This window comes from Notothenia rossii, assembly GCF_949606895.1.
Source record: "Notothenia rossii genome assembly, chromosome: 9".
Lineage (NCBI taxonomy): Eukaryota > Metazoa > Chordata > Actinopteri > Perciformes > Nototheniidae > Notothenia > Notothenia rossii.
Genome location: NC_136907.1, coordinates 54999529 through 55012798, shown reverse-complemented (window position 1 = coordinate 55012798; position 13270 = coordinate 54999529). Strand labels below are relative to the sequence as shown.

Genomic DNA, 13270 nt, shown 5'->3' with positions numbered 1-13270 from the left:
GGTTTCTGATGTTGTTTGACCAGTTTTTTTTATAGATGGACTCTGCTTTAATCTTTTTGTAAATAATAATTTTGCCCGCCTGTCTCTGGGAAAGACAATCGGATTAACCTATCAAGAAATCTATCTGTATTTTCCTAATTTTTAAGCTATGGCATTGGAAGACATCTGTGGTTTCCAAGACACTCCTTTGCATCGCAAGTGCTTTCCTGCCTCTCATTTTGAGGACACAGCCATCTCTTTCGACTGTTATAGCACAGAATTTAGGGGACTGAAGAAATCTGGGAGAGACAGTGGGATCCCGCTGCAATTCTTTTTACCATCTTTGCCAAACTCTTCCCCTTTCAACCACAGATCTACATCCCATTTTTCACCATCCAAACATTCATTGACGGTCCGCAGGCCTTTCCCTCTGTCTCATGGAACAACAACCTTGGGTTTCATCTTCCAAGGTGGGGTCATCGCAGCTGCAGACACACGTGCCAGTGCCGGGGGATTGGTTGCGTGTCCAGCTGTTCACAAAATTACCCCTATTCACTCCCATTTAGTAGTCACCTCCTCTGGGAGCGGTGCAGACTGCATGCTGTGGGAGCGAATTCTGGCCAGAGAAATCAGACTCTACCAACTCCGGCACAGGCGTTGCCTTTCGATATGTGGCACTGCCAAGCTCCTCTCATTCATGCTTCACCCCTTTAAAGGGACTGATGTGTGTGTGGCTCTTACACTGTGTGGCTGGGATAAAGAAGCAGGTAACACTGACTCATCCTTCATTACTGACAATAGCTCCTCTGCTGGTTTTAGTAGCCTAGATGTTTCAGCAATCGCGTATCCTTCATCCCCTAACAGGGGCCCAAAGCTGATTTATGTGTGCAGCGATGGTGCCCGATTGCAGGGGGACGTTTTTTCTGTGGGCTCAGGCTCTCCCTACGCTTATGGAGTCCTGGATGGAAGGCTGAGGTGGAACCTGAGCAAAGACGAGGCTGTCTCCTTGGCAAGAGAAGCAGTGTTCAGAGCCACTCACAGGGATGCCTACTCAGGAAACAACGTGGACCTGTTCCACGTCACAGCCCAGGGATGGAGCCGAAGAAAGAGAGAGGAGCTGAAAGAGGAATATTATAGAGACATGGAGAGGAGAACGAAGACAGTGGGGGAAAGAAAAAGAGAGACTGCATTGGATGCTTTGGGATAAAGAAAAACAAGGGGGGGTGTGTGTCATGGGAGGCTAATGTAGGGCTGCAGTTATATGAGAAAATCTAATTTCACAAAATTTCAGGACAGTATCACAACATCACCCAACAATATCACAATATTTTTGATCAAATAGCTTACCTTGATATCACTATTGTGATAGTGTATGGGATGAAGCAAAAACAATGGGGTGTTCAGGAGGGCTAAAGCAGGGCTGGGTTGTATATGTACATCCAATATCACAACATTTCAGAACAATATCATAATACCATTTTTGACCGAACAGCTTACCTCGATATTGGTATTGTGACGATATTGTAGACATGACCATTGAAGCTTTCACACAATATTTGAACATTGAGTATTTAGATAAAATATCTTTTTTTTTTCACTAAATAATATTATTATATTATTATTTGACTTTAACCTGTTAAAGTCAAATAATATGAAAGCTACATGTCTGGTAATTTTTGAAAATGATCGCACTTTACTTTAAAGCAGCTTTCAAAATTACAATCTATGCTTATGCAAGAACATATTCAGTCTCATATCAGGATATTGATATAATATCGATATTTTGCACAGCCCAAGGCTAAAGTGTATAGAAATGTGTTTTCAGACACCTTTTCTGGAATTATTCTACTTTTCTGACCTATATATTTAGTTCCTAACTCATATAATCAAGCATAGTTGCTATTATAAAATTGCTTAACCTTGAAATGTTTCTTTTTGTTAATGTGTGTGTTGTTTGAGTTAATTATCTTTATGTCACCTGTCGGCTACATCGGTACAGCCCGCCACACATACAGGGGGCGCTGTGTTACTTCCTCAGCATGACTTAATAAATGTTACCCGGCGGAAGTTGCTGGTTCATCACACAGTTTCAAAGATGGCTCTTGCAAGTGTGTTGAGCAGTGATTGTGCGAAATTTTCTTTTGATAATTGTGAACCTGATAGTTTCGGTTGTGCACCCGGACAGAGCGGTCTTGGATTTGACGCTACGCCGGGAGACGGTCTGAGTTTCTCCGTCAGAAACCCGCTGTGTGCCGTGGACGAGGATGGCGTCGAGAGGAAAATCGAGTTCCTGCATGGAACCACCACCTTAGCATTTAAAGTAAGTTAATTAGTTGCTGATTGTAGTTGGCTGGTATCGTACTGGTACAACGCTAACATATAGTATAGTTGTCAAAATAAGCATTTGTTACGTCATTCAAAGTGTAAACATCATGATTGGGCGTTAACGTAACACTAATCTCACACACATCTCCGACGGTTAGCATGCTAGCAAGGCTACAAACCGCTATCTCACTGTAGATGTTCACATGACGTTAGCTTTGTGATGATTTCTGTTGGACTTTTCTTGCTCCAAAAGCAAGTAGCTATACGTAGATTTATCATTTTTGTGTGTACCCATGGCAGTTATTTATTTTATAGGTTTCACAAGACTAGCTATTTAGCTGTATTTGCATCTGCATGCATGGGAAACAAGATGACTGTTGTGCAGCATCCACACATAGCTTCTGTCTGGTTCAACTAGATAAATACAGTAAGATTTCTTAACATAAATATGACCTTAAATTGGTTATCAACGTTTTTGTGCTTTCTTTGTGTATTGCGAAATATAATAAAAAGCTGTCAATCATTTGTTTTCAACCTTAATATTCCATGATATTTAACTGTGCACCGAACGATTTTATATACGTAATTAACGTATTTATTAGTAATATGTATTTTACATATTTTTACAGCAACATATTCCTTTATCGCAGGAAAGAGAAAAGCATACCACATGTTTTATCACAATTATGTTCTCACTTTTATTATTTGTAAATTGAATGGACTATTCTGTAAATGCAGTTTTTCAACCCATATCCCAACTTTGAGTTTCCATCATTCTTCATACCAGGTGATATCCGTATGATTTCAGAACAAGGCATACATTCAACTGGAGGAGTAATGCATGTTTTTGAAATAGTCCAACTTCAAGATGCAAGTTTAAACAATATTTGGTTTATGAAAATTTTTGAGAAAAGAATCACTATTTCTATGAATACTTAAGGAAGGCTTTATAAGATAATTAAAGTGATACCAGATGTGTTTACTTTCCACTGTAAGAATAGCTGGAAGCTATTATTTTTGTAACATCATCAAAAAGTCCTGTGAAAGTGGCAGAACCAATAATTAATTCATGCTACTAACAAGATAAAGTCTAATATATGAGCTGCTTTTTTGCCCACAAATCACCATTGTTGCCAAAAAGGTATAAAGACCACAACACAAAGATACTATACACATAATACTGCATTTGTGTGATTATATACTTTTATTGCACGGAAAGCAGCCAGCTTTTTCCACTCCGCCAGGCTCACAAACAGAGCACTGTAAATACTGAACCAACTCCCTGCAGTAGGTTTTGGTCTCTTCAGGGGATTTGTTGATCAAAAGGAAAGATAAAATAACGCCAACTTTATCCCTTAATCCCTGAGTGCCAGTAGATGAAAACCTCCCCGGGAGACATTTCCCAAATCTGTTGTCTTCACTTCAGTGCTAGAGGATTTTAGAGGGGAGAGCAAAGGTCTTCCATCTTATTCAGTGACTTTCTGGCAGAGCCTTATATTGTATCTCTGACAACAGCATCACATATCTGCTTTGTCTGGAATAAGCTAATAGAGTGGTGCACATTCATGATACTTAGATGTTTTGTTCAGCAGGATAATCCTCACCTCAAATGAAATAGCTAACATTAGGCTTGAAATGTACTCCATCATAGTTGCAGGAGGTCATGTCTCCACCGCTCAGTTAAAGGTGGACTTGTGTTTGGTGTGATGTTAAGTAGTCTCATCTAGTCACTAGATAGCAGCCACCACCATTTTCATGACACATGGAGGCTTCAGGAGTGGGGCATTTATTGCAATATGAAAACATACAGGAATTGAAGAAAAGACAGTTTTTTCCCTCTACAAACCATCCTTTCTTGAACTTTCATGCTATACAATTGGTATTTTTTTAAGTCGCACGTCCTGCGATGTGAATATCGCGCATGCGCATATCACGATTATCGTGACAACACGATATATCGTCCAGCCCTAGTACACAATGATCCATCAGTGATTGCTCTATGTGTGTGTTCCCCTCCTGCTGTGCTTCATTAATGTGTTCCCTCTGCTGTTTGCTCTCAGTTCCAGCATGGCGTCATCGTGGCGGTGGACTCCAGGGCCACAGCGGGCGCCTACATCGCCTCGCAGACGGTGAAGAAGGTGATCGAGATCAACCCCTACCTGCTGGGCACCATGGCTGGAGGAGCCGCAGACTGTAGCTTCTGGGAGCGCCTGCTGGCCCGCCAGTGCCGAATCTACGAGCTCCGCAACAAGGAGCGCATCTCTGTGGCAGCCGCCTCCAAGCTGCTCGCCAACATGGTGTACCAGTACAAGGGCATGGGCCTCAGCATGGGCACCATGGTGTGCGGCTGGGACAAGAGAGGACCAGGTAAATATAAGTGCTATATATATAAGTGCATATATCCCACTTATGGATATTAACCAAAATTACATTTCTACTAAAAACAAAGTATAGTAGGTTAAAAATATCATGAATAAAAAAATACTTTTTTTTTCTTTTCGAAAAAGTCATAGCATAGTATGTCCACGAAGTTAACATTACGGATTTGGTGTTTATTAGTTTGCTATTGAGGAGGGAAGCCATTTAAATACTTAACCTGTCTACAAACCTTCTATGAAGATACTAGGGGTGTAATGGTTTACAAACATTTTGGTTCGGTACGTACCTCGGTTTCACTCAAATAAATACAAAATATAATAAAATAAACTTTAAGGTGCAGCATTTCGATGAACTGAAATAATTTGTATTTGAACTGTACTGTACCAGTACCTAAGCAGCCAGTTTGACATTATGACTTGCTTGTCATTGTATTTTCATGTTTTTTTTAAAGAAAAATTTACTTCTCCACATTGCTTGCCGAAAGGGCAGATCTGATGGCACTAACAATGTCTCCTGCTGTGGAGAACACCCTCTCGCTAGGGACAGAGGTAGCAGATACAGCCAGGTAGCGCTTTGCTAACATGGCAACATAAGGATATTTGGCGTTTGTAATAGCTTTGGCTTGGTCTGAACTTTTTGCGAGTGGTGGAGGCTTAAATGCTAGCGGGAGTTGGGTTTGCACTTCAGTCTTTTTTCTTTTGGTACCGGTGATATTCACGTTCAGGTGATGCCTTTTCAAATGAGTGTGCAAGTTTGATGTATTGCCAGCCGCCTAACCAATTTTAGATGAACAATGCCGACAAACAGCTTTGGTTCGGTCCACCTGTCTTCATCCTTGTACGTAACTGCGAAACCAAAATGTTCCCAAACCGGAGACTTCAATGATGCTGGAGGATTTTCGAGCTCAACTTTATCTGCGTTCGCCATTTCGACAGTTCCTCAAATTACACACTTGAAAAAGAGATCTATGATCTCAATGGGACCAATCTGGATAAATAAAGGTTACAAACAAACATTTGAACGCATCCCTGTGACCAGCTCTCATAGTATGCCTCTTGTCCAATGAAATGACTTGGTCGCTCTGATGCGTTGAACCCAATGTGAGCAAATTACTCTGAATGCTGCAACAGCGGAGATTACTTCCAAAAAGTTGTTCACGTTCTCAATTTTCTACGTTTAACGTTATATTCGTTCGGTACACTTCGGTACACACGTGTACCGAACTGAAGGGTATGTATTAGGCATGGGCGGTATAATTTTTTTTCATACCGTCATACCTTGCTGACATCATACCGTGGTATACGGTATATGACGGTATCAGTCCAAATTTAAGGAGTCATTTCTCCCAAAAAAAAAAGTTTTACTCACTATATCAACAGCCCCACCAAAAATATTTTCCACCAGCCGCCACTGACGGTATGACTTGGGTCGACTTGAGTGAGGTGGCGTTCTGCGGCAAATAGATGTTTCGAACAGTATATTATATGTTCGGTGTAAAATGCAGCCCGAGCCGGTAGACGCTCGCAAAGTGCCGCGACGTGCGCGCAAGTGCAAAACAAGGGCTGCAAACATGACACATTGTGCAAATGGCACATTTTGAGATCGGATACAGGACGCGTTTGTAGATGTCCGACGTTGTTTCCATAGTGAGCTAAGTTAACAATATATCATCATACATAAACATTTTCCGGGAGTAAATACTTGACTTATTGAATAAAGTTTGCTATATTCACTAACTAGTTTGGCAATATTATTCCGTGCATGTGTTAAAAACCTTATTTCCATTTGATTCATTGGATTACTCGCGTGAATGTTTAGCACGTAAATGCTTTAGTTTTTAAAACCGTCCGACCTCGACTACAAAACCATCAACCAGTTGCATAGGATTAAAAATGTCAACACTCACTCACTCACCCCGTCTTAAACATTCCCAAAGAAGTGCCTCTGTCTCTCGTTGTGCTGGATGAAGTCACTGGTGACGAGTAAACCCAAAATAGTCCCAAACAGGCGCAGAGGCATTTTTTTTTTTACTAGTTGTCCGAGTTCGGGGCCGGCAAATGCTGCCGCCATCTTGCTCAGCTCAGCTCTGTGCTGAGCTCTGAGAGCGGGAAAGACGGACTGCCCTCTCCTGGCGCGTGCTGTGCATTACAACCAATGTCGTCCCTGTCAAAACTCCGTGTCAGTGTAATAGAATGAAACGCATCTGTGATTTGGCGCACAGTCTGTGACGTCACAGTATTGAAAATCATACCGGCGGGATTTCGAAATACCCTGGTATACCGTAATACCGTCATACCGCCCAAGCCTAGTACTTATACCGTTACACCCCTAGAAGATACATAAAAGAAAATCCGTTTGCTAATATATTTTTGAGAGAGCCTCAGTATTCCAAACAAAATAAATATTATCTTTTTGTTGTTTTATATTTAATTAGTTTTTGAATTTCACTTAGGCTACAGGTAGGGTTCACACTGTAATTTAGGATTTAAAACCAAATGTAACTTTTACAATACAATTATATATTTTTTATTGTATTCATTTCAACTAATAACTTGAGTTTCCTAATATCGAAGAGCCCAACGTGACGTCTTTAATGTCTCTAACCAACAATCCAAAAATCTAAACATTATCATTTCAATTGACAAAAAACAGAATCCTCACAACAAATGTTTGCCATTTTTCAATAAAAAATAATTCCTTAAACAATACTCAGGTATTGAAAAATGTCAGTCAATTGACTCAATCAACCTAATCATTCTAATTGGTTTTAATTAACAAATGATTCACTCTCTTAAAGATCTGCTGTAACTCCAACCTAATGAAATGTGCAATTACATGTAGTCAGTTTTTTTATATGTTTTCGTTTTATTCAGTTGATTTTGTAATAATCTATATATAATTCAGATTTACAGCTCCCGCAGTGAGCACCATAATCAACTCAAAAGCCCAGTGTGGTTGATTTTTGTGATGAAACACCTGCACTATTCCTTAGACAGGAGGAATTGAATGTGTGTGATTGGCTGTTTAATAAAGTTTTATGTATGTCCTTTTGTTGCAGTGCAAGTTTATCAGTTAATCTCTGTATGAAACTATTTTCTATCCCAAATTCATGAGTAAATGATTTTCTATTAAAATGCAATGATCCCTTGTGTACAGAACTATCAAGTTTTTTCCAGTTACATGTGCTGTTAGATTTGTATAAGTAGAGCCTGTAATTCCCAGATTATCCCACTAGATGGCACTGCAGCCTTTTTAACTCTCTGCTCCTCTTTGCACTTTTGAGCCATGCATTTGGGATGCCACACAGTGTGAAGCCATCACAGAAGGTGTGTTTAAAGAGGCTGCCAGAGTGACACAGTAATAGGAAATCAATTATGCTGGGACTGTATGTCCTGGCGAGAGCGTGGGTCTCAGCCTCCGACAATTGGGTCGCATGCATAATAGCAGCACACCCACTGACATCGATACCAGATTTGTGTGGAAAGCAGACGGGGCCTGTGTGATCAACAGCCTGACCGTATGCCAACAAACGTAGATGACACAAGTTAAATCCCAGTCAATCAATTGGGGAAATAATGATCCCTGTGTACGTTCAATAAGGTGTGGGAGTGCCGCCATGGCCCCCAACAATGCCTTGTGATTGAACTGAGAGGTAAATGTCATGTAAATGAAATCAATCGCGATTAGACGAGGAAGCTCATTAGCCTGCTACAATTCTGTCAAGAGCGCTTATTCCCATGATGGAGCGTCTTAAGCCGCATGTACATACAAATCGAATAAAAGCCGTGTTGAGGAGCTTGTCAAATAATAATCTGTGTAATAACATTAAATGTTGTGACAATCGTAATCAGTGTAGAGTTGGTGATGGAAAGAGACCTTTTGACAGCAAATCCTCTATAACCCCTTCATCGCTACAAGGCCATGAAGGGTTTGCAATATGGTGATATTCAATTGGATGCAGCCACCATGACAACAAAGCAGTGTGAGATGAGACCTCGTCAGAGTAGACCCAAGTGGCCGTCAGTTTTACAGCCACTCCAAAGAGCGTCATGTAATACCCCCGGTTGCTTTCTTTTAACTCCTGATCCAGTGGTGAAGCGTAGGAAAGGGGAAGCAGGCATTTGATGCTAGTTGCCACCCATCCATCGCACTTTGCTCCTCGCCTACTTCTAAAGGCTGTCAGTCCAGCCAGTTGCACCGGCCCCTGTTAAAGAAAGTCCCCTTAAGCATTTGTCAGTGGACTGACGGAGTGGAAGGAGTCTCTCTTGGCTGCCACTGCTGCAATGCTAAACCATCCAGGCAGCACCTCCCCCTCCCGCTTCCGTTCTAAGTGGGCCTCATACTGCCCCTTTTTTTCCCTTTTGTTTTTTGAGCACTCATCGTCTTCATGCATCAGTGTTGCAATGCAGGAACCGCTAAACGGTTTGGCTTTGGGCTACACAAAGAACCAGGTGTGTTTCGGAAAGGAATGGATGCGGGAAGTGTTTTTCGGTGGCGCTCTGCTTCTAAACTTGGACCTCCTAAAGAGTCCTCGCGCACCTCCATCAACCGTGCCACTTGACACAAGAGGCCGCCTTTTATAAACCCTCTCATCCCTGCCTATTATGTTTTCAAACGGCTCCCTTTACAGTTTTCAAGAGAAACAGACAGACAGGTCTTAGAATGGCAAATTACCCCCGTGCATAGACAGGCACTGGATGATTATCATGGCAAGCTAACGACAGGCTGAGGAAGCTGCAATTTTCCAGTTGAAAGCAATGTTGAGTTTTTTTCCCCCTCTCTTCAGAAAAGCAAGTGGCTCTCTACCCTTAACAGGCAAGTCTATCTGAGGAACTCTGCAAGCGGGGATGTGCCATCTGAGGGCATTTTGAAGTGTTTTTTAATGTGCGAGATGAGCGACAGCGGCGAATATTGAGCAATTTCGTATGCATGTGTTCCTGCGTTTCTCGGTGCCAGTATGATTTTCACAGGTTTCCCTTTTGTGAAGCGCTTTTTACCATCTGTGGGCTGGCTGTGGGCGAGCTCACAGGCCGGTGCTAGTCACCCGTTCCACGTCACTCTGGGATCAGGCCTAGCCAGTGGGTCATGTCGCGGAACAAAATGTCTCGCAAGCGTCCACAAAGCGCGGCGTGGAGCAAACTGTCCCTCACAGGTCCATCCGAGCATTGTGTGTCTCCGGTGCACGTTAAATTACACATTTGTCTGGTTTGGTGTGGGGTGAGTGCCAGTGCCATAGGTGAAGGAAATGTCTGTGTGTGTAGAAGGATATGAATGTGCTGTACCCATCTCATGTCCGCAGGATGCGAGCACAATGTATTATTATCTTTTCTGTCCCTCCTGAGGTGCGAGGTGCAGTTACCTGTGCAGCTCAGGTTGCCGGTCGATAGTTAATTTTTAGCGTGTTTGCAAAGATCAATAAAGCCCGGAGCAAGGCCCCAGGGCTCACAGCGATGCGGACCGCGCCTTGTCAGCAGGTTCCGTGGCCGGCTTCATTTTACTTGAAGAGGATGCAGCTGTTCATACTGTATCTGCCAGCCTTACTTCCCTTGGAGAGGTTGCAGCTGTTCATATTCTTTCTCTTGAGGTGTGTGTGTATGTGTGTGTGTGTGTGTGTGTCCGGAGAACGGAGGATACTTTTGTACCGAACACATCGCCCTTAGGGTAGTTTTCCATCACATCCCTCACCTTCTGTATTGACTTCAGGAGACAAAGTGACTGAGAAGCTTTTTTTCTTCAGATTAAAAAAAAAAAAAAATGATATGCTGAGATCCAAAAAAGCTTTGAACAAGATCTTAATTAATACAAATTATCAAATTAATATAACGTGCACAAACAGATAATCAGAATAATCCAGCTATGATGAAGTTGCGGTCAACAAAAAACACAGCGACCCCCTCACACTCATTCATGGCTCCTACAGCAGTTTTCCATCACCTCCCTTTTTGTTCTTCGTCCCCAGGGCTGTACTACGTCGACTCCGAGGGGAACCGGGTGTGCGGTGACCTCTTTGCAGTCGGCTCTGGCTCCATGTACGCTTACGGCGTGATCGATAGTGGCCTGCGACAGGACCTTACCGTGGAGGAGGCATGCGAGCTCGGCCGCCGCGCCATCTACCAGGCCACGTACCGTGACGCCTACAGCGGGGGGCAGGTCAACCTGTACCACGTCCACAGCGAAGGATGGACCAGGGTCTCCCAGGAAGACGTCCTCATGCTGCACCAGCAGTACAAAAGTCAGGCATAGTGCAGACAAGAAAGTGCAGAGAAAATAGGTCGGGTTCGGAGTTTATTCTAGTATCTGTTTAAATTGTTCCAAAATGTCCATAGGGTTGACACATGAATAAAAAAGGACTCAATTGATTTCCACTTCTTTGACCTTTCTTCATTTGTTGCTAGCTTCAAGCTTTATATTGTACATTTTTCACAATGCCAGCAAGCTCCACTCACCCCGCACTCGGTATGATTTGAGGTGCTGAAGCAAAGAAGAACGATGACTCAAACGTGCTTGTAATAAAGTGTGGGAGTAGTGTGGTGCTTGCCCTACATATGTACATTTAATTTGGATCCTACCCTGTGAATCTTCTTTCTCAATAAAACCTGTGATGTTCTTTTTTCCAAGAGCCTTTTCTTTGTTTGTCTTTTTACCTTGCAGGTTTAAAGATGGTAAATAGTTATCCCCAGAATGTACTTCTAACATAAACGTATTCTTTTTGCATCATCTTCCTTTGATGTAGTCATTTTCCCGCCATTTCTGTTTACATTTCAGTCTTCTGTTCCCCCAGATGTTGAGATTGGGAAGTACATCCTTGTTTTCTCTCATCTATATGTTCTGCAGTTATTAGCGGGGAGTAGCACTGTCTCAATAGCACTATTTAATTGCATACCACCAGCCTAAATAATTGTGCCTCCTGAGTTGTAACAGTTTGTTTTCTTCCCTTCATTGATAATGTTCCTCTCACGTTGCACAAAATACGTCTTTTAATTGGAAGTGGAAACGTATTATTTAATTCCTCTCCGACACACTTAGCTTCTCAACGCTCAGTGTAGTGTGCCACCCTGCCATGGTGTTTCACTATGTAACGACCCGCGCTTGGAAGTGTGTGCCCCTCCAACGGTTTTTATGGTTGGGAATAAACACTAATAAAGGGGATGGGGTAGACATTTGGAGCCAGTGCACTTTTCGAATCGTGGTTAAAAACTAGTTTCACAGGTGACTAGTTTGCAGATGGAATAGAAATGGGATGCCGATAAATGGAAATGAGCAGGTCCCGTCTGCGATGCTGCTCTTAGTAAATTAAGTGATGGGAATTGGACCATCAATAGAGGCAGAATGCTGAAATGGAGCAAATGTGGATTAAAGCATTACGAATTTTTACAAGAGTTAAGCCACTAACCATCCTCCTGGGTTAAAGGGATTGATTGATTGATTGATGTGGGATTGTATAAAGTAGCTACTCATTAAAAGTGTGTATAGATGACGCACCCTTTTTGGAAAAGTGGAAGTACTTGCACTTCACAAATCAATGTAATGTAGCAGCAAAACATATTTTAAGCATCATAAAGGCCTAACTTAAACAAAATCAGTTACAGTGCACCCAATATGTAAAATAGTTTCACTGATAACATTAATGTCAGGAGGACCCTTCCAACAGGCAATGAAAGCCGTTACATACATCTAGGCGAGGAGCATACAAATAATGGACTCAGTTGCCTAGGTCAAATGTACCCATAATATCTTCCCTGTACCCAGTGCTTGAATTGGGCCGGTACTCACCGGCAGGGGCGTAGCTGGAAATTCTGGGCCCCATGAAAGAATCTATTTGTGGGCCCCCAATCCATGCGAGTGCGCATTAGCGCGCACGCTAAAAAAAATGTGGCCATTTATTTATTGATGAAAACGCATAATATGGTTTTTACCTATACATTCGGATCAGCAGTTCAGCACCAGTTCAGGATGTCGCATTGCGTTCATCTTCAATGAATGGACCAATGCAATAGTCTACCAAACAACCTTGAGTTGCACTAGCTAGGCATATTTTCCCCTATTCTTGTGACAATGTTTTCTGATACTCAACATACAAAAGCTGTTACTTGTCCTGTCTCTCTGTAATCCCATCTCCAACACAAATAGTCTACTCAAGCACACTATTAGGTTGACAGACACTTACATTTTGATGTGCTCTGTAGTATACAATCGTTCCCTGCTTGGATATACCTTTTACGAAGCAGATTTTGAACTGTCGCGGGCAGAGCACTAGCTTTTTTGCTGTAGCGGCCGGGTTGCTGCCTTTCTCAGCAGAGTGCTAAAGCCCTACCTGTTACACGCGCAAGTAATTCGAGGAGGCGCGAGTGACAAGTGTTGAGTTATTGGTGGGGACAATTCAGGATTCTTGGATACTGGTGGGGTCAGAACCTTGCGTCCACCCCCAAAACGACACGATGAAACCCAACCTCGAAAACCCTGTTGAAGTTAATGAACTGTAATGGACTGCAAGAAATCAACATGCACTGACTATCAACTTTATCTTCTGTCTATTTAATTGAAAATTACACCCAATACAGGAATGAACAAACTAAAAATCTCAACA

General features: G+C 42.3%; 2 protein-coding genes across 2 annotated transcripts; both read left to right on the top strand.

The window, feature by feature from the left end:
* Positions 1-148: 148 nt before the first annotated feature.
* psmb11a (proteasome 20S subunit beta 11a) lies at positions 149-1186 on the top strand (the record flags this gene model as incomplete). The annotated part of the gene is made up of 1 exon (XM_079651012.1): positions 149-1186. One exon carries the CDS (start codon positions 149-151, stop codon positions 1184-1186), a length of 1038 nt encoding a protein of 345 aa, XP_079507138.1.
* Positions 1187-2043: 857 nt separating this feature from the next.
* Positions 2044-11300, top strand: psmb5 (proteasome 20S subunit beta 5). The gene is made up of 3 exons (XM_079652415.1): positions 2044-2299; positions 4365-4671; positions 10643-11300. Exons 1-3 carry the CDS (start codon positions 2075-2077, stop codon positions 10924-10926), a joined length of 816 nt encoding a protein of 271 aa, XP_079508541.1. The 5' UTR covers positions 2044-2074; the 3' UTR covers positions 10927-11300.
* The last annotated feature ends 1970 nt before the right edge of the window (positions 11301-13270 follow it).

Coding starts and splice junctions, on each gene's coding strand:
- psmb5 (XM_079652415.1), top strand. CDS start 2,075: ATGGCTCTTGCAAGTGTGTTGAGCAGTGATTGTGCGAAATTTTCTTTT. Junction 2,300..4,364: donor CCACCACCTTAGCATTTAAA/GTAAGTTAATTA, acceptor GTTTGCTCTCAG/TTCCAGCATGGCGTCATCGT. Junction 4,672..10,642: donor CTGGGACAAGAGAGGACCAG/GTAAATATAAGT, acceptor CTTCGTCCCCAG/GGCTGTACTACGTCGACTCC.